At 33.5% G+C, this 23,000-nt stretch overlaps 1 protein-coding gene across 1 annotated transcript in view; it reads left to right on the forward strand.

The window, feature by feature from the left end:
- The first annotated feature begins 299 nt into the window (after positions 1-299).
- Positions 300-23,000, forward strand: part of LOC127717444 (peroxidase-like protein) — a 29,953-nt gene continuing 7,252 nt past the window's right edge. The window contains exons 1-10 of the mRNA XM_052223084.1: positions 300-618; positions 9,386-9,526; positions 10,467-10,646; positions 11,935-11,974; positions 13,461-13,570; positions 16,443-16,544; positions 18,180-18,266; positions 20,499-21,036; positions 21,632-21,829; positions 22,126-22,292. Of these exons, the coding sequence (XP_052079044.1) occupies positions 504-618; positions 9,386-9,526; positions 10,467-10,646; positions 11,935-11,974; positions 13,461-13,570; positions 16,443-16,544; positions 18,180-18,266; positions 20,499-21,036; positions 21,632-21,829; positions 22,126-22,292 (1,678 nt within the window). The 5' untranslated portion in view covers positions 300-503. The remainder of the gene's footprint in view (positions 619-9,385; positions 9,527-10,466; positions 10,647-11,934; positions 11,975-13,460; positions 13,571-16,442; positions 16,545-18,179; positions 18,267-20,498; positions 21,037-21,631; positions 21,830-22,125; positions 22,293-23,000) is intronic.

A 23,000-nucleotide genomic window follows, 5' to 3' on the forward strand; every position in this document is an offset into this window, starting at 1 on the left:
TTTAAATTCTTTAAGCAACCTATTTTTCCGCTACTAAATTACACAGTTTAAATGGTTCAGTTCGGAGGGTGTGAATAGCCTTCATAGTAAAAAATAAAACGTCCACTTTTCGTAAGCAAATGCGCCTAAAATATTATTGTCATTCATAACGTCGTATTGTTCAGCTACTGTTAACGTCAAATCAAGAAAAAAAATATCATCATTAACGTTATTTTAACAAAATCGTTACCGTTACTCGTCCTATTAGGTACCCCGTTCCCACCCTCATGTTTGATTTAATCTCTTTGAGTGTTCCAACAACATGGTTTTAGGTTACTTAATTGACTCGAAAATGTAAGAGAAAGATTTTTGACATTACATACATTAGCCCTGAACAAGTTAAAACTAACGAATTTAAAATTTCAAATGAAACAGAAAAATTGGAAATTAAATTGGCCGTGCAGAATTTTAGATGTCGAGTATATTAGATACAATGGAGTTTTTGGAATATAAAAAGCGGAGAAATGACGAGTGCATTTCATTATTCCAATATCCCATGTATAACTCGTGTGTACTACAGAATGAATCCTCGTGTATTCGTCGTTATATTAACATTTATTTGCGTTCACAAAAACAAAGGTAAGTTAATATATGTCAACTTAATTTATAAAACAAGAAAAAGGGAGCATTGAAAAAAAGATAAGCCCTGTTTTTTTAGATTTAGATTTTGTTAAGAAATTTTGTTTATTTTTTTTTTTTATTAAATTCAATCCTGCACTTAAATTTTTTTATCTTCATACATTTTGAATAATACAAAACAAAATGATCATTGTACAATATATCATGGTAATAATGTCTGTCCTTATGAAACCTGTAATATCTGCCATGTTTGTTTCTCATATATTGTTTTAGAATAAGTTCAGACCTTTGATTTCCTCCCATTTTATCATGTCAGGGCATTTTATAGCTTTCTATGTAGTATGTGTTTTGATCATTGTTGAAGGCTATACTTCATTTTATTCTTTGGTCTCATACCACTACTGGAAGTGTTTAACGACCTTGACTGGCTGTTCAGCCCTCGCACGGTCGGTCTCATACCACATACATGCATTCATATTTTTATACCATTTCAATTCCAATAAATGTAGACATAATTGGTATTTAAAGATTACTTGTTGTAAGTGCAGATCGTCTTAATTCAGTGTTCATTTAAATATCTTCGAGGAATTTTTTGTTTGTGAACTATACTGTTAACATGTGTCTAGGAGAGAAAACAATGTGTGTTGTAACAAAAATAAAGGGATTGCGAAAGATTTGATTATGGTTTAGGAAGCAAAGCATTTTTTGGCAAAAGGACTTTATATGAAATATGAAATAAAAATCAGTTTACGCTAAACATGATATTTTTACAAAGTAATAAATACGAAGCGCTTTTCTGGATTTACCTTCATCAGGAACGCTCAAAGCCGAATATTTGAAAGCCAAGGATGTATAAGGACCGAAAACGTTGAAGAGCAATAAACCAAAAAGTACCTAAAAAAAATAGACAAATCCATCTAAGGCCAACTATGCCTGAGGGAGTTCTTAGAAGTTGTTAAGAAATTTAGGTCCAAACTCCCCCAGACAATGTTGACCGTAGATGGATTCAGACAATGCTGACCGTAGATGGATTCAGACAATGTTGACCGTAGATGGATTCAGACAGTGTTGACCGTAGATGGATTCAGACAATGTTGACCGTAGATGGATTCAGACAATGTTGACCGTAGATGGATTCAGACAATGTTGACCGTAGATGGATTCAGACAGTGTTGACCGAAGATTGATTTGGCTAATCTTTTAAAGTAGCTTTTTGTCATTTAGCTCTTCACGTATTCATGTATTTCTACATACTAGTACTAGTACTTGTTTTTCGGATTTTTGTTTTTCTGATGAGGGTAAATTCAGAAAAACGTTTGGACGCTCAAAAGTAAGAAAGTGTTATTTTTGTAATTTTTCTTTTCATTTTCAAAACGTTTTATTTATCGATAATGCCAATGAATACCCCCTATTTATCGATAATGCCCATGAATCCCCCCTATTTATCGATAATGCCCATGAATCCCCCAATTTATCGATAATGCCCATGAATCCCCCCTATTTATCGATAATGCCCATGAATCCCCCCTATTTATCCGAACTAGCGACATGTTTTCGCAGTCTCGGATCTTTCAGATACCAGAATAGACGCCTTATCTGTAATTTTACCGGTTGTGTCTTATTCTCGATTGTCAATTTTTGACTTAGTAAGGATTCGCATGACAACGGATCAGTATTCCAAACGTAACTTTCCTCTCCAAACCGCTAGACATCCCCTGCCCGAAAAGCATAAAACATCAAAAACTCCAACAAAATAAAAGGAAAATAACATCAATTTTTATTTATTTCACAAATTGTGTAAGTTTATTGCATTTTTGTCCATAAGTGTCTGTTGTATTTTTTTTTTTACATTTCAAGATAAAAGAAACGTGATGAAAGATACAAAGCTTATAATTTAGTACGTCAAATACTCGTAAAACTCACCAGTGGCGCTCGAATCATATCAGGTAGAAAGCCAAAAAACGAATTTGAGCTTTTAAGACTAGCAATTCAAAACGTTATCCCAAATCTGTCTAAGGCTATCTATGCCATGGGGATAGGGAGGTTATCCCAAATCTGTCTAAGGCTATCTATGCCATGGGGATAGGGAGGTTATCCCAAATCTGTCTAAGGCTATCTATGCCATGGGGATAGGGAGGTTATCCCAAATCTGTCTAAGGCTATCTATGCCATGGGGATAGGGAGGTTTGAATGTTAGGATAAGGGAAAAGTTATTATTACAGATATCCAACACTGCCTAAAATCTCCAAACTCGCTTCAAGTTTAAGACTGCACTGACCCAATCAATCATTTAGACGGAAGGTAAGTGGATGTATGACGTAGTAAGCGCTTTTCTAGATGCCATTTGGAACTAACTGTTAGGAATAGAAATGAAAAGTAGACGGGTGCCACATGTGGAACAGGATCTGCTTATCCTTCCGGATCACCCCATCTTTTGGTGGAGTTCGTGTTGCTCAGTCTCTGGTTTTCTATGTTGTTTTGTGTACTGTTGTTTTTCTGTTTGATTTTTTCCTTTTTGGCCATGGTGTTGTCAGTTTGTTTTCCAGTTTGGATGTCCCTTTGGTATCCTTTGCTTTTCTTTAAATAAAGATGAAACAAGGAAATGCTTTACTGAACTTCAAGGTTTTATTTTACCGAAATACTTAGTTTTTATTGGGCAGCATGGGTATGCTGTTCAACGACAAGGAACAAACACAAAACAGGTAAAGCTGTGATTGGTAAAATTAAATACTAATACTGTTTTATTTTGATATGATCAAATTTTATTCGCATCGTATCAAAGATACCCGGTAGTTCTGCGTTCTTATTAATAAAGTGGTTTGCATTTCATGTAAACAAAGGGGGAGGGTTGAGATCTCACAAAACATGTTTAACCCCGCCGCATTTTTTGCGCCAGTCCCAAGTCAGGAACCTCTGGCCTTTGTTAGTCTTGTATGTTTTTTAATTTTCGTTCATTTATATGTTTTAGAGCTTAGTATGGCGTCCATTTTCACTGGGCTGGTACACATTTTTGTTTGGGGGCCAGCTGAGCCCGCGGAATTTTCTCGCTGTGTTGAAGACCCATTGGTGGCCTTGGACTGTTTTCTGCTCTTTGGTCGGGTTGTTGTCTCTTTGACACATTCCCCGTTTCCATTCTCAATTTTAAACATATTTTGAATGGTGATTTGCAAACAATAAGAATACGAAGGTATAGCAATTCGTGAGATGTAATTTTGTATATCAAATAAAATATCTTCACATCAAAAGAATGAAGAAAAGAGATTTATTGTGTTATGGGTATTGATATAGACATTGCGTAGGGTCAATAATGTATGTCAGTTAGTTGTTCCGCGTTCGTGATGTTAATCATGTTAATCTGGGGTAAACACTTTGTCTATATGCCATAGTATTGTATTGTATTGTATGTACGAAGATCCCTCCGTGAACGGAGCACCCCTCGATTGCTGCGAGGGTACAGTGGAATCCATGTACACTCCCTATCAGGATTAATGGAGATGTGTCACTAACTTATAAACAACCCACCACCAGGACAATCCCCAACCCAACACAGAGGGAGTGTTAGGAGACACAGGGAAGTGTGTTATTATGGTGGAGGAAGCCGAAGTACTCGGAGAGAACCACCGGGCTTCTCGGCGGGAACAGACAAACCGAAGAGATTTCTATAGATAGATCTCCAGGTCAAATTCGGGGGCCACTTTGACCAACCGAGGCCCCCAAAGTACCCATTCTAGTTTAATCTCCGGTCTAGGTACCAGAGATGTGTGTGGGAGGGTGACAATCACCCTACTAATGTACTGAAATTTCCAGCGCCCCGAGTCAGGATCGAACCCGGGACCTTCAGCACTGTAGCCATCGGTCTTAACGACTAGGCCACGAACCCACCATTTTGTTTTTCTTTGTTGACATATTTGTTTGTTTTTACAGTGATTAAGATTATAACACAATGTTGACTGCTTTATACGTATTTTTGAATATTTAACTTTTATGTCTGTTTTTTTTTCACACATTGTTGTCAATATAATGGAATTTTATGCAACTATCATACAAGTGAGAGGTTTAGCTAGTTATAAAACCAGGTTTAATCCACCATTTTCTACATAAGAAAATGCCTGTACCAAGTCAGGAATATGACAGTTGTTTTCCATTCGTTTGATGTGTTTGAGCATTTGATTTTGCCATTTTATAAAGGACTTTCCGATTTGAATTTGCCTTGGAGTTCGGTATTTTTGTTATTTTCCTTTTTTTTAAGACATTTTTATACAACTGTAGTTGGATATCTAGGACTTAAACGTTTGCAATGTTTCCCAAATTACGATGATAGCCTTACAAAAGTACCACAACTAATACCTTTTGATACAAAATATCTGTAATCAGAGAATAAGAAAACTTATATTCATAAAGTCTTATGCAAAACAAAATCAAGATGTCAAACCTGATATTTTTTTGTTCATATGAGTTAACGCTAAAAGCCCGGGTGCGGGATTTTTCTCGATGCGTTGAAGACCCATTGGTAACCTTGTGCTGTTTTCTGCTCTTTGGTCAGGTTGTTGTCTCTTTGACACATTCCCCGTTTCCATACTCTATATTATGAGGATAGGAATTACCGTTACAATCATCTGTCAAGTGCCTCATGTTTGCTACCGATAGCGTTAATTTTTTTTATCGCCATTCGTCACATCGTATTATTGAGCTTTTTTATAGTTTATAGTAGACTCTATTTTCGCAAAATTTTACCGTTTGTCGTTAAGTGCGGTACCCCATTCCCATTATCTTATTTGCGAAAGAGAAATATATCTATAGAAGAGTGTTATACATTGATAAGCTAGTCTGCTCTCAAATCTAAAAAAGAGAGGCGAAAGAAACCAAAGAGACATTCAAATTTATTAGACAAAAAAAACCGACAAAGTCATGTCAAAAACGAAATACGATCAATAGACAAACAACAGTAAACAAAACACAACATAGAAAACCACAGACTGAACACAAGAAACCCCACCAAACTATTGATGCTCTATGAACTAATATAAACTATTGTTTGCGGGGATATTGTTAATAACTCAATGATGATGCATATTTGGAATTGCACAGAACTTTAAAATACGCCATTTGTACCCGGTAGTCGTGTATAGTATGACACTATGACTAAGTATTAGTCGTGTATAGTATGACACTATGACTAAGTATAACAGGGGATACACAGTCATATTACTCTGATACATAGTTTTCAATGTAGGAGGTGGAAAACCAATTGTTTTATATATAATTGGAAATTTTCGATTTTCATTTGATAAACGGAAAGTCTCAATTCCTAAAAAAAATCATTATGGAGCTCTTTGTACGTTTTAGACTACTTTTAATGTTCTTTTTAACTTTCGAGTTCGTTAATTCTGACATAAAAAAGTAAAAGCGCAAAAATACCGAACTCCAAGGAAAATTCAAAACGGAAAGTCATTTATCAAATGGCAAAATCAAAAGATCGAACACATCAAACGAATGGAAAACAACTGTCATATTCCTGGCTTGGTACGGACATTTTCTTATGACGAAAATGATGGATCAAACCTGGTTTTGTAGCTTGTTCAATCCCTCTCTTGTATGACAGTCGCATAGAATTGCATTATATTGACAACAATGTGTGAGCAAAACAAACAGACATAATAGATAAATAATTTAGAGTTTACATTACAAAAGGTTTTTTTATTCCATTTCAACTTTCTTCTTCGGAAAATGCCTGTTCCAAGTCAGGAATATGACAGTTGTTTTTCAATCGTTTCGTTGAGTGCTAACGTTTGATTTTGCCAGTTTTTATCGACTTCCCCTTTTTGAAATTACCTTGGAGTTTCGTATTCTTGTTATACTTTTTTTTCTATTTTTGGAAAATGTACTGACCAAACTTTCTTTGAATTGTCTGAAATTGTCGAATTGAGACAATCTGTATCTGGTATGGAGTGTAGTTATTTAATCATTTATTTTTAATGTAATATATCTTAAAAATTACTGTATAATTAATACTATATATATATATATATATATGTATATGCTCGGAAACGGACCCTTTAATTGGATTCAATAAATATTCTTATTCTTATTCTTAGTTTGTATAAAAGTGATACCCGGTAGAAATAGACGTACTATAAATTATCGATAAATATAGCGTTATCTATAATAAATTAAATGCGATGTTTTTTTAGTGACCGTATCAGACACTATTTGGAAAGGTTTTTACCCCACACCAGTTAAAAGCGGTGCTCTTCTAAACAGAATTTCGAAGAAAATGACGTAATTTTCGTGCAACAATCATTTCTTTCTCAAAGTATCAATTCACTACCCAGAATTCTACATTTACGTAGTTTGATAATATCATTTATATATAATTATTACGCAATAGGTGGTCCAATAAGTACTATATCTTGAGGTCAGAAATTACAATGACTACATTGGTATTATGTGTTTTCTGTATTTATTGAACAATTCTATATATTCTATATATTGTATATTTGATTTGATGTTATAGATGACGTATCTACACCTATATGTGAGAATCGTGATGACTTTATATTTATTAGACTAGAAAATCATTGGCCAAAAAATTATAGTAAGAAAATAATAGGATGAAAATATAAAGAATAGAAAATAACTGGAAAAAAAAAATACATAAAAAGACCCCCTTATAGACCTTGATATATTTAAGGATGAGAAATACACATTTAGATCTTTAGAATCTTAACGTTTTAAATAGCACTTTGTTTTGTTCAAACACAAAAATTTTAAAAGTTGAAGGAATTTGAATAAACAAGAATGTAAATGATTTTGTTTGAATATTTGTTTCGAAATTATTGTGAATATACGAATCAGTGGAAATGTAACTATATGCTATGCATAACAATTGATAACTACTATGATGCTAAATTATAGTTTACATTTTTTAAATAGATAGGCTTGCAGAACACAATTGTTCAAAAATTAATTATATTCAAATGAATTAAAATCTGGTACTTTTTTGTTATCAATACCCGTTAAATGATATAAAACAACAAAAAGAACACAAATAAACATATGGTACTGTGAATTCTAGGAACGTGTGGGATATTAGTTGAAAAAATGTCTTGCCGTATAATAAATTCAGGATTAATTAACCCTACCTGTCTAATTTAAGTGAGGTGCAGATTTGATAACGGAAATCAGACTGTGTTTTAATTGTTACATATTAACCAGATCGGGTATTTATGTTACATACTGTAGAATAAATATATGAATACCTTTAATTTTCAACTCATTGACTCTTTGTATCTATTGTTACTAAACTGCTATTTTAAAATGTCACTATACATAAATAATTATTTAATGTCCTTGAACATTCGATCAGTAAATAGTGTCTCATTGCTGAAAAATGACTTTAAACAAAAGTAAAGATATAGCATTACATAATTGTAAACACAACATAAATACTATAAAGCCAATAGAGATTTTTTTTATGATTTAAGAATCCTTTTTTATATTGAAAAAGTACACTATGAAATACGTATCATTAAATTTCATTTTACCCTTTAGGATGTTAACTACAGCTTTCCTTCTGGTATATATTTCAGCCCCATTCCCACTGTCCTAATATATAATGATTCTATAGGTTTCAACCCACCATCTAAGTGCTGCACGATACATAAAATTTCTTTATATTTATGCCTAGTGACTTAGTATTGCACAATACAGAAGTTTTTCTATATCGGTTAGCCCAGTGTCGAAGCGTTGGACGACTTTATATTATAGACCTATAATGCAAAATGCAGAACTTACTGTTTTATACACTTGAGACAAGTGCCCGAGTTTTTTTCGACTCAAGAGTTTTCTTTATTTTTCCAGTCCAATGCCGAATTGTGTAGAACTTGCCTATATGTTTTATTTTAGTGTCTAAAGTTTTATCCGATGCACAATTAACTAACAGTTTTCTAGAAGGTCTGTAACGTTTCCTCAGACAGTAATTGGTTGAAAGTTTGCTTGTTTATAGGGTTAATGGTGGGTAAACTTCTGAGGGACAAAAGTCTACCAATACAAAATTGCAAAACTTAAGATATTGTATATATACATGTAGGTCATTGATGACCTATAATGATAAGTAAAGTGACTTATATCATTAAGATGTAAATGGCTTGAGGGAAGGATGCAGTACCGAACAATGTTCTCAATAAACAAGTTTTGTGATATTTGAGCACTGTCCCTATGTTTTTTTATGTTCTGCAAAAAAAGTAACGAGCCATGATGGCCAAACGTTCAAATAGATTTGAGGAGAAACCAAAGGGCCCAATTTGAGTTCTGTGACGTTACATAAACAAGTAAACCTTATAAAAAGAACACAACTTTGAATAAACAGAGGAAAAAATATTTGAGGTTCATGACGTCACGCGACACAGATTTGAGAAAAGGACACGGATTTAAGGCTGTATATAGATTTAACTCTTGCATATATGTCAGCCCAGTGCCCCAGTGTTGCACGGTATACAAGTTTAAAAAAAATATATTTCAGACTAGTTTATGACTGTGTTTTACACGTCAAGCAAACATATATTATTTATTTCAGCTAACTGTCCACGTGTAACATGATGCTAATCTATTATGTATATTTTAGCAGTGTGCCCAAGACTTACGATGCTGAAATTTCCTATATATACCAGCCTAAATGCTTTGACACGGTACATATTTTTGTTTACACATTTTAACCTTTTGCTCATGTATTGCACGTACGACTCAGAAGTGTATTTATATATTTTAGCCCAGTGCCCGAGCGTTGCACGGTACAGAACTTTTAACGGATATTGCAACAACTTAGTACACCCGACCTGGGGTCAGGCAGGAACTATACAGAGAAGGTTTCAAGACATAAATGGCAATCCAATGGTAGATTATGAAGACGGTAAATAGTTTTTAATAGTTATTGAAGTGATAAATAATGTGTGAAAGGTTAGCAGTAATATATCTTTCAGAAATAAAGTAGGACATACCAAATTTGACTTAATGTGTCATCTCCAGGAATTGGAATTATCTAGTTTCATCTTTGTTGGTGATTAGAATTCGAAGCCTCGGGTACAATCTCTGACGTTAGGATATGGCTCTATACCGCGTCTAACAAGAATTGATTAGAGCTAGAGATAATTAGCAAACTTTAGTTTAGGCATATAGAACATTTCTTAAAGTTGGTATTTTGGGTTAGTTTGTCTTGATTTTTTTTGGTGCAGGTTAGAGTTGTCATTTAAAGTATTTAGTGGAATTTCTATGTACATGTTCCCTTTTGAAGAATTTTTGTACAAAAGCAGATGTGGGTACAACATATCCAACGACACAAATTTACAACTTCAATATTTTTCATTTAGGTTTTGACCTACCACGAGGTGGAATACAAAGCTGACTACCCAGTACTAGACTGTGTTGACATACCACGAGGTGGAATACAAATAAGACTACCCAGTTCTAGTTAGGCAGTAATATCATCTGATTTAATTAGGCTTCTGGTGGATGTGGGGATCAAGTCATTTGTTGATTTATATTTTAAGTGTTGACCTACCACGAGATAGAAGACGAAACGGACTTCCCAGTCCTAGACTGGTCATTTATAACCTCAGTTAAGGGTCTGATTGACCTGATGATCAAGTCAGTTTTATGTTTTATATCATCTGATTCAATTAAGCTTTTGGTGGATGCGAGGATCAAGTCATTTGTGTGATTTATATTTAAGGTGTTGACCTACCACGAGGTGGAATACCAAACGGACTACCCAGTCATAGACTGGTCATTAATAACCCCAGTTAAGTCTGATGGACCTGATGATGAAGTCATATGTGTGTTTTATATTTTAGGTGTTGATCTACCACGAGGTGGAATGCCAAGTAGACTACCCAGTCCCAGACTGGTCAGTAATACCATCAGTAAGGAATCGGATGGACCTGCCAACCAATCCGATAGTACAAGATCTGGACAGACAATGGCGTTTGGTCAGCTGATGGCTCACGATTTTATCAAAACTAAAGTTATTTCTGGTTAGTTCTTAATTATTTGTTTACCCTTTTTTGATAAGTATGTCCTTATATATATCTTATAAAATAGTTTGAGGCAAATGTAATCCAATCAAAAGCTAATTTTATGCTAGTACTATGCTTTAAAAGAGTTGATATTTTTGAAAATGAATGAGACATTACACATGGAATGACAAAAATAAGAAACATATTAAATGAAATATTTTCTCCTCGGAATAATCACGTAATCTGATTCGATGTTCAAAAATTACCAAAAAAAAAATCATTCTAAATAAATGCAGTACGTTTTTAACGATTTTAAATTACCAACTTCATACACACTATCTATCTAAACTGTTTGCGAAACCGAAGATAAAGTTTCCGTCGATCTAAAAAGTCATTTTAGAAATTGCATTGAAATAGGAACAACCGTTAAGTATTTTAAGACTTTCTGACATTAATCTTAGATTTGAGCCTTCCAACTGTTTTGATGCAGGCGCCACTGACGAGTCTTATGGTATGCGAACGAAACGCGCGCCAGGCGTACCAGATTACAAGCCAGATAACTTTAATGAGTTCTAGATTTTACAAACGCAAATATCAGCTTTCCAAAAACTCAGTTAGCGACAGCCTACACGTATAAAAACCAATTCAATTATATCTTACAATATCTCTATTGCCTTAATTAACACAAATAGATATATGATTTCTCTTTCTTACCCTTTATGAATTTGTTTTTAGAAAATGTACAGCCAAACAAGTTATACTTGGATTTAATCATGATAAAGGACTCTTTCGCTTCCAAATACTTCTATCAGAGATACAAAACTTTCAAGAAGAATGAGCCCTTTAATACACCTTCTCGAAGCTATTAAGATGACCAACTGCAATATAATTTTGTCTATTGCTTTCATTGTTATTTTCCAAGTATTATATTCTCTTTTCCACAAGTAGTCGTTTGTCCGGTTCTTATTTTCTCACCTCGAGTGCGGCAAGTTAAGGAATAGATCCGGGTGGAGTCATAAGCAGGTTTAAATAAAGGTATTTGATGCTTTCTGCAAGCCACTTGAAGCAAGTGTCATTTAGTAGTAAGAGTAAAGACTGGTCGGCTCCAAGTCAGAATATTGTACAGTAATTAAGGTGACATGTCTGCAGACTGTTACCTTGTGAGCTTACACGTTAAAAATCCCTTTGTCAGCCCAGTACAAATAATGGTATATTTCAATCGCATAAAAATGATATCGTTATGAATGTTCTTGCTATATATGGTGTTGAACTTTAAACAGCTATTAATCAATCAATCGATTTGCAGGTTTTGATTGTTGTGATGCAAGTAATTCAAACTACAACGAGTAAGTAATCCTTTTAAGCTTCAAAAAGATTCTGCTTAGTTTTGATATATTATTTCAGGCTTTTCATTAATTATTTTGTTATAAATTAGGCAGTTAGTTTTCTCAATTGAATTGTTTCATATTTTTCATGTCGGGGCCTTTTATAGCCGACTATACGGTATGGGTTTTCTCATTGTTGAAGGCCGTACAGTTGCCTATACTTGCTTACATCCACTTTATTTGAACTTTAGTGGAGTGTTGTCTCAATGGCAATCATACTACATCTCCTTATTTTTATATTTAAAGAACAAATTGATCATCTTCGATTTATGGCAATGACTAATATCAATTCAAGAGAGGGACTAAAGATACCAGAGGGACAAGTCAAACTCATAGATCGAAAACAAACTGACAACGCCATGGCCAAAAATAAAAAGACAAACAGACAAATAATAGTACAGATGACACAACATAGAAAACCAAAGACTAAGCAACACGAACCCCACCAAAAACTAGGGTGATCTCAGGTGCTCCGGAAGGGTAAGCAGATCCTGCTCCACATGTGGCACCCGTCGTGTTTCAGAACTTATCATGATACATATTTCCCTCCTTATCTGCGCCAATGTAATCCAAATAAATTTGTACAAATATAAACATACATCATTGGAAATATAATTCAGAAATTGGAACTAGTGTTCATCGGACTTGGACTTCTTTTAAACTGAGTTTTACTGTGCATATTGCTATGTGTTTCTTTATTCTACATTGGCTAGAGGTATAGGGGGAGGGTTGAGATCTCACAAAACATTTTAACCCCGCCGCATTTTTGCGCCTGTCCCAAGTTAGGAGCCTCTGGCCTTTGTTAGTCTTGTATGTTTTTTAATTTTAGTTCATTTATATGGTTTGAAGTTAAGTGTGACGTCCATTTTCACTGACCTAGTACACATTTTTATTTAGTGGCCAGCTGAGGTCTACCTCCGGGTGCGGGATTTTCTCGCTGCGTTGAAGACGCATTGGTGGCCTTCGGCTGTTGTCTGCTCGTTGGTCGGGTTGTTGTCCCTTTGACATATTCCCAATTTCCATTCTCAATTTTATTAGATGTTTCGGAAGACTAATCATTTTACTTTGTGGCAAGATAAACCATAACAAACAAGAAAGATAAAGGTTAAGCTTATCTAGAGTACAAGAACCATAAAGGAACAGAAGCAAAAAGTAATAAAAATACGAAATAGTCAAATGCACGCAACCCATTAAAAAAAAAAATACTACACTTGTTGTTTCATATAAAACATGGGCATGAAGATCCCTTATAAATCATAAAAGAACGAGTTTTCATTGTTTACACGAATATAGTTAAGATATTGTTGCAAACACAATTCAAGTTCACATATTGTAATTTATTCAAAAGATAGATGTCATATAAAACAACGTAGAAAATGGGGAATTGTAGACAAAAAGAATACCTTGTACTAGATAGATTTATATTAATAATTTTAGACTTTTGTAGCACTGGAGTATGTTTTAATTTTGAAATTCCAACCAACGATACACGTTTTACACCTGGATGTAAGAGTTTTATCAGAGCACCAAAGGCAACATCCGGTTCAAATCTTCCAGGTACAATAGTAAAATGAAAAAAGGATATTGTTATTCTGCTTTGTGTTGTTTTCCTTCCTTTTTTTTTTTTAACTTTTGGCTAAAATAGTGTCTGTTTTTTCTTAGACTTGTTGTATTATGTTGCCCATCCTCTTAGTATCTACTCCTTCCTTTTTAGTGGGGTTTCCTATTTGGTCCAGTCTGAAAGTCAAAATGAGAATCTAAGTTGGTTTCATGTGTTTCCTTATTGAAATAAGGTTTCAAAGATTATGTCATTTTCTTGATCATGATTTAACATTCACCCCCAGTTTTTGGTGGGGTTCGTGTTGCTTAGTCTTTAGTTTTCTATGTTGTGTCTTCTGTACTATTATTTGTCTGTTTGTCTTTTTATTTTTAGCCATGGCGTTGTCAGTTTATTTTCAATCTATGAGTTTGACCGTTCCTCTGGTATCTTTCGTACCTCTTTTAAGCGTTTTAAAAAAGGATAACTTGGACGTTGTAATTTTCTTTCCCTCTTTATTGCATATCCATACGATACGGCCTTTATTTATGCTTATATCAAGCGAATATTGTATTCCATGATGGGACATCAATATAAAATCTATGAAACAAATGAATCTGAAAATTGCGATAGTCACCTAGAAATATATAACCATACTGATCACAGACCAGTCAATAACAAAAAAACTTTCGTCGCCGTTAAACGTGATCAGGACCATCGTATGTGTATTTTAGTCTTCCTTTTGTGTCAATAATTATCAATTTATGACATATTTGAATACCAGCAGATGTACACACTCTATTATTGATTCATACGTCTCTGTTTATGTATTATGCCACATTCAACAAATGTGTAAACCCTAATATTTGTTTTGATTCTTCTCCAGTCATATAAAGTCTGACAACATATCCTTTGTTGGCCTCATTGTTAAATAAACAGACAAGGAAAGGATAAATACTTTCAAAACTTTCAAAACCACTATTTGATTTGAGTTTCATGATCTGATGCCCATTATCCACAGACACCATTAGTTCTCCCAGTTTAGAAACTGTCATGTTACCCAAGGAAATATCGAATGAAACACTTTGTCGTATCTCGCCTTCACGTGGTATTAATGTTATATCACGTCATATTGATCTCAGTCTTACCCAAGCATGATTTGAATCCACTGATGCAATGCAGCTGAACAGACAAACTGGCGATGTTATTGATGAAATAATTTTAGCCGCGACTATTAGTGATTTATATAACGATTTTAATTGTTTTTCATATTCAGACTGAACAACATCTACACACAAATGTTTCTTATGCAAAGTGGATTTACAAATAAAACAAATCGGGTTCTGACATTCTGTGCAAAATAGATAGTTAATATCGGTCTTGTGTTTGATACATGAAACAATAGAAACATTTAAGACAGGCAGTTTTATTTTTGATCACGATTTAATGTTATATTGGTCTTCATTCATTGTCACTGTAAGGCTATGATAAACTACTTCTGAAAATACAGTAATAAAACTCAGAAAATAAAGTGATAACGCAATTCAAGGAAGTCGAGATTCGATTATAACACCTAAACATTATCAAAAGCATTAGCAGAAATATCTAAAAAATAGTAAAATAGACCACATCTCCTACTACATCCGACTCAAAAAAAAAACGTACACAAAGAGACAAACAAAAACGAAAAACACATGGTCCAGATAGGCTGACCTTTGAAAGGTACAGACATTTGGGACAGCTGGGCATTGCACAAGATCGTTTCTTTTTGCACCGTCTATGACATTGCTGTATGATATCTTCCCTGAAGTACAGCAGTTGATTTCGAATTAAGTGTAGGTCGGTATAACTTCTGACGTTTTCTTACGTCATATAGAAATGTATTTTTTTTTATTGTTTGGAGAATTTGGTTATACTGGCAGATCTTTGATTGTTTCTGTTTAATTCTTTCGCAACTCTTTTAGACTCTTAAAGATTTAGAGATTCACATACTACAATGTATATATATATTCATCTGATTATGGGTATGTTGCCCTCTGGATATCGTTTGGTTATTTTTGTCGTTGGGCTGCCGTCGAATTTACGTATACCCCGCATCACAATTGATTCATATGTATAGTTGCAATCACACTTCCGTTATCGGTACGCCGATTTACTCATAAATTATAATATACAAATCAAAATGTTTTTTGCATTTGCTAACAATAAAAAATTCATATTCATATAAAAAACATTATAATGAAAAAATATCTTTCTGAAAAACGTGCTGTGTATCAATCTGTTATTTCTTGTTTTTCCTTTTATCCATATATTTTTGTATCTTTTTTATTTTCACCTTCCAATCAATTGACTTCTAACTCAGAAATACAATGCATTGAAATTCCTTCCTATTAGATGTATATATTTTTAAAATGAATAAACGTATATATAGGGTCTACACAATGAGATAAAAATAAGATTAGAAAAGATAATAAGAAATATTTATTTCTATAGATTCGGAATGTACAAAACAATAAAACACAAGCCCCATTGAGGTTTTGTTCAAATTTACAAATTCTTTAAATAACAATTTAAACAATAACGCGTACTCACAACGTATTCAAAGCAAATAGTATTAAGCAGCTAATTAAAAGTCAAGTTTGAGAATATTACAGTAATATCAACAACCACATTGAAATTAAAAAACGCTGGAAGAAAAAAGTAAATTAAAAAAATCATATACACAATCAATCCTACTAGGAAATGGTTTTATATTAAAATAAAATGATAACATAACAAGGACCCAGACTTTATATTACACTTGCTGGAGGCGTTATTCAATTTGCAACCATGATTGATTACTATCACTATTGAAGGCCAACATTTTAGTTTGTATTTGTAACCTTATTTCAGCATACAGAGAAAATCTGAATTTGATAACTTCATTTATTGATGCTGGATTTCTGTATGGTAGTTCGGATGAAGAAGTAGAAGCTTTACGTGAAAATGGCACATGTAAGTCTAGTTACATAGGGTTAATACATAAAGCCTACTTAACATGACATGTTATGATGCAAAAAAAAAAAAAATCAAATAGAAAGAAAGTTATATCGTTTTACTTTTTGTGAACAATTCTATCAATAGTATCATCAGCACTATTGTATTGACCTAAACACAAGGGAAAGATATCGTTAGACTGATTCTGTCCAACTTTCTGGTATCTTTGGTTTTTAATACCTTTCAACTGTGTCATTTGGCCGTCCACTAGTTTTGATTCGAGCACGACTATCGACGAGTGTTGTTGACGAAACGTTCTTATTACGTACCAAATTATAAGTTTGTTTTTATATTTTTTATATCGCGATCTTCAGTGATTTTCATTGTTGACATATTTGCTTTTTTTCATTTAGCCTTCCGACTTATTTGATTCGAGCGCAACTGAAGAGTCGTATGTAGACGAAACAGGCGCCCTGCGTATCAAATTATAAGCCTGGCATCTTTGGGTAGTTTTAAAAACCACTGAGTCGATGCAACTTCTGGTGGACGTTTCGTCCCCGATGATATCACAAGCCTTGTAATAATCACTTTTGTGTTGTCATGAAATACCATTGATTAATTCCTGTATATTTACTGTCTATACAATGTTAAATTACTCCACACACTATCTCCAGACATAGCTTATGATAGTTGTATTTAGCACGACTTTACGTAATGTTTGGTTTTAATACTTTTTAACTTTGACTTGGCCTACCAATTGTTCCTATTCCGGCGCCACTGATGGGTCTTTTTTTGTTTATAGCTCTTCATCTTTTTAATAAGCATTGGATTTTCAAATATATTGGCCTCGAGCAACACTGTAGAGACATTGATTGTCGAAATGCGCATCGTTTATGTTATTACAGACGAGTCCATTAACAAATGATAGTCGATGTCTGGAAGTCTCTTCAAATTTATTCGCAATTTGTCAAGACTCAAAACGTAATGAGCTTGATTGTTTAGACAGAATTTTGACCTATACATACAAGTGCCTTTTATGTGTAGAATGTGATAAAGGTTGCATAATCATTGACGTATTTTTATTTCTCCTTCAAACATCAAATTTTATAAAAGTTGCCAAACAGCAGGCAACAGAATGCTACACAAAAATCAGATTGAGCAACATTAACACCAATAAAAACACTTAGTCATACAAGTGAGAGGTTTAGCTAGCTATAAAACCAGGTTTAATCCACCATTTTCTACACAAGGAAATGCCTGTACCAAGTCAGGAATGTGACAGTTGTTTTCCATTCGTTTGATGTGTTTGAGCTTTTGATTTTGCCATTTGATAAGGGACTTTCCGATTTGAATTTTCCTTGGAGTTCGGTATGTTTGTTATTTTACTTTTTAGTAGTTCCTGCTCCACTAGGGATATCATCTTATATTTATCATTTATTATATGTGGATCATTATGCAAACGCGAATCTCGATCATACAAGACGTAGATGTTACTTGTGGTTTAAGGGAAATAGTACTATATATTTACACCCAATCAAGCATGAACATATGAAGTGTCATACATTTTTCTCGTTGGTATATAAAACCAAGTTAACAATTTGTAGCTAAAACCAATAAAAACATATTCAATTGATAATAAAACGTCCATTTCAGATCTAATGAAAACAGGAACAAACAATAACATACCATTGATGACTGGAGGTGGATGTGTTCAATTCCACGGGCAATGTCCCTTAGCAGGTATTTTATAAATGTACATTATCTACAAACGTTGCAGAGCAGGGATATATTAAAATGGTTAATTGAAATATGATACTAGTATTTGAAAAAAAATGAAAACAACACTTTATATATTTCATGCATCCTAAGCGCTTTACTTGATTTCCCTTCATCAGGAACGATCAAAGCCGAATATTTAAAAGTCTAAAGATGTATAAGAACCGAAACAGTTGAAGAGTTATATGACCAAAAAGGGTCTAAAATCATCTCCCAAAAACCATCTAAGTTGAAGCGGTATTTGATACTTTTGAGTATATCACATTGATATAAGATATGATATCGAGCAAACGAGAAGACATACAACCCAGCCTAGAAGCTTTGTGCAGTTAAAGTTTTTATCAAAACCGGATGTAATATAAGGTGCTTGAGAATTGTTAGCATAGTTTGACACGATGTCGAGTAACCAATTGGTAATAAACTCCTCATAGTTACATGTACCAGGATCAAGATTGTGTACGCCAAACGCGCGTTTCGTATTCAAAACCAGTTTCAAAAACCAAATAGAGTACGAAGTTGAAGAGCATTCATGACCCAAAATTCCAAAAAGAGAAGAGAAGACTAAAGGGATATTCAAACTCATAAAACGAAAACAAACTGATAATACCATGGCACACTAAGTAAAACAACCAAAAGACAAACAACCTTATGAAAAACAAAACATGGAAAACTAAAGACTGAACAACATAAACCTTAACAAAAACCGAAGTTGATCGCAGGTGCTCCGAAGGGTAAGCAGATCCTGCTCGAAATATCAAACCCGTCTTGTTAGTCCTATAAAATATGATGATAAGTTATATCAAGTGATTAGGCATCACGCAATAGCGGAATAGTAATTGACTTTAATCTTACACTAAGACATGAATGTGTCGGCAATTAAGATTCGTTACGAGACGAAAAGGTAAAAGTACACATTCAAGCATTCAAGGTTTTATTTAAAGTCGATATTCAATAAACTACATGAACACAAGCTCTAGTGAGCTTTTCAAATCGACTGAATCACAGAATATATACACACATACAAAAGTTATGAAAACAACACAAATTTAAACAAACAGTGCATGGTTGACATATAAAAGTTAAAATCGTAGTATGCAAAATAAAGTATATCTTAAAACATAGTGAAGGATTTAAATGGTTATAGTGACACAAGCACTTTATTAAAAATTAACGTTAAAACTTACGTGAGAGTGAACATATGTTGAAAGGAATTCTAGTAACTGAGAAGTAAATTATAACAATATCAAATGAAAGGATTTTCATCAACCGATTCATATATCTGACAATCCTTTAAACACGTTTTGTTGTACTGTGGATTCATTTATTTTCGTGGGTACCAATTTTCGTGGATTAAGGAAAACTGACATGTTCGTTGATATTTAATTTCGTGGTTTTGACGAAGTCTGCATACACGCCTATGGAAAATTTGTTATTCGTTGAACATTTAATTTCGTGGTTCACCTGTACCCACGAAATCCACGAAAATTGGTATCCAACGAATAATAATGAATCCACAGTAGTTCAGTTTTTTTGTTGTTTTCCTCTTATAGTTGATGTGTTTCCCTTGGTTTTAGTTTGTTACCCGGATTTGTTTTTGCTTAATCGAATTATGACTATTGAACAGCGGTATACTACTGTTGCATTTATTTGGAGCATTACCATTGTGCTTTTGTTCAAACAGTTGTTTTGTTTTTTTGTTTTTGTTTTTGAGGCAAATTCAAGAAAAAGAGGTGGGTGATACCAAAAGAACATAATAATTCATAAGTAAAAGAAAAATTGAAAAAAACCATGGCAAAAGCAAAACACAGCGGAAGACAAACAAGAGTCCACTCAATTCTAAGTAGAAAACAAAAGTAAGAGCAACACCACCAAAAATCCGGAAGTGAACTCAGGTGGTCCATATATGACACCCGTCACCTTTTCCATTGTTAGTACGAATTCCTTGATAATTGTCATTAGATAACTTGAATATAGTTTTTTTTCTGCTGTTGATCATATGAAATGTTTCTTATATGACATTACAGGATCTTTTAATTAGTGCTTTTACGACGTCACGAAACAAACATATTCTAGTCACAATTTCCTTTGACGCGTTTTCCACCCAAATTAACTAGGTCAACCTGGGCATCACCTATATAAAATCGAAATTGGAATATCGTGTGTTGTAACTGAAATATTCTAATCTGATTTCCATAGGTGAAAATAGAATTGCAGAAGCTCCTAATCTAGGACTTAACCATTTGGTATGGATCAGGGAACACAATCGTATAGCCACCATCCTAGATAACATTACAGATGTTAATGCTACAATATCATACATAGAAAATGGAAAGTTCTACCAAGAGACAAGAGAAGACATCATTTTCCAAGAAACAAGGAGAATCATAATAGCCATGGTTCAACATATAACATACAATCATTATTTACCTACAGTACTTGATCAGAGCACAATGTCAGCTTATAATCTCTACTCCAAAACAACAGGATATGATCAAACATACGACTCTGAAACGGATGTTTCTATAAGAAACGCATTCGGAACAGCCGCGTTTCGTTTTGGACATTCGCAAATTATGAATAACTTGTCATTCTTACATGATGATTACGTCACATTGAACGTTAACTCACTTAAAGACAATTTTAAAAATCCACAAATTTATCTTACAAATAATGGAGAAAATATCCAAAACTTTGCAAGATGGTTGACCTTTCATCCTGCTGATCTGATCGACCCGTGAGTATTGACACATAGAGTTATTGATAAAGGTATACACGTAAAGATGTATTACTTACTACGTTTTATCAAATGCCTGTACCAAGTAAGGAGTACGACAGTTGTTTTTCACTCGTTCCGTTGATTGACAACGTTACATTTTTGTCAGTTTTTATGGACTTCCCTTTTTTGAATGTACCTTGAAGTTCGGTATTTTTGTTATACTTTATTATTATAATGATATTAAGCCGTTGTACCTTGTGTTTTATTGGCTAAAAATCTGCTGTTTGATACAGAACTAAAATATTTCTATTCTCTTTCATTTGTATTTTTGATCTTTACTTATTGTTTTTTTTTTTTGGCAAATTAACACCGGAGTATATTTTTTCAATATTTGAATAATTAAATTGCATTATAGAATTCGCATTTTATTCTCATTTGTATGTATGTTGTTATTATAAATAGTGACATATAATAAAAGAAATCAGAAAAAAATATAACAATAGTTTTTAGATCACCAGAATGACATTTTCAACTGAATGACTACTTTAATTAGGATCCTAAAAGCATAGTTTCAGAATATATAATCTGTTTTTTTTTTCCTTTTCTCTTTCAGCTTCCTCGTAGACAGTGCACGTGATGATTTGTTTGTGCAACCCGATCCACCCGGAGATGATCTGTTTGCAATCAATATACAAAGAGGCAGAGATCAGGGAACACCTCCATTTAATAAGTGGAGGGAGTTTTGTGGACTTAGTAATATGACCTTCAATGACTTTGGAAATTCAAGTTCAAAACTAGCAAGTGTATATGCGTACGTACTTATATTCTATCCAAGATAGTTACATAATTTACAATGTATAATAGAAAAGCAAAGGATACGGGGTATCCATTCATGACACAAAATCAGTACATGCACAGCAAAACACATACACAAAACAAAGAAACAGCGCTTTAATTGTTATTCTTCATCTAAAAGTCACAGTGAGGCCTTCAACACACAAGAAAATAAGAAAAAACTATCACCTCACTCCAATTTATTATAAATACTGAAAACTAAACCAAATTAAAAAAATAAAATCCATCAAATCACGATTCTTCTAATTGTAGATCACCGGACGACATCGATTTATTTATTGGCGCATTATTAGAGACGGGAACAGACGGAAGCGTTGGTCCAACATTCGCATGTATGATTGCCAAACAGTTCCAACTAATGAAGAAAGGGGACAGGTTCTGGTATGAAAGACCTGATTCAAATTTCGCATTTACAGAAGGTAATACAACAAAGAATTATTTCAGTTAGTTTGTAGAGATTACCAGAATAGAATTTGATTTCGAAATTAAAACAAAATTATTACAATTTGTTTAATATTTTTGGCATTGTTTCCACATTGACTAAATATTTCTAGTATATGTCAGAACAGTTAATATTATTTCTAAATAAATGAAAGAATACTGACCCTCATGTACTGTTGATGGTTGAATAGCATTATCATTTTTATATGGGGACACCATGAACATTCAGAACAATGCATACCAGAACACAAAGCTAGATCATTATCACGGTGCGTGAATTTAAGGAAACGTTGGAATCGCTAAACTATTTTTTCTATGCAAAATCAACCCAAAACATCAAAAGTGGATTCAGGCATATAGTTACTAACACAATAAATATCTTTCTCTAATTCTTTGACAATTTATACCTTTCTGCACTCATTGTATAAAAAATTTTAATCAACGTGTGGTCGTCGGTGATCTCAGAAGATGATTGGATGAATTTAAGGGTCATAACCTTTATCAGCTCAAAATATGCTAACAGGTGTTAATGAAATTGACAACTTTGTGAAATGTGGAAGGCACTCGAAGGGGGTTTTGGTTTAACAAAAAATGAAAATGTATTTTTTAATCATTAGAGAAACAGATTCTTACATGGTTACTCGTGAATTATCGAATTTATCCAATCTCGATAGTTAAATTATAAA

Source organism: Mytilus californianus, unplaced genomic scaffold (genome assembly GCF_021869535.1).
Source record: "Mytilus californianus isolate M0D057914Y unplaced genomic scaffold, xbMytCali1.0.p SCAF_10, whole genome shotgun sequence".
Lineage (NCBI taxonomy): Eukaryota > Metazoa > Mollusca > Bivalvia > Mytilida > Mytilidae > Mytilus > Mytilus californianus.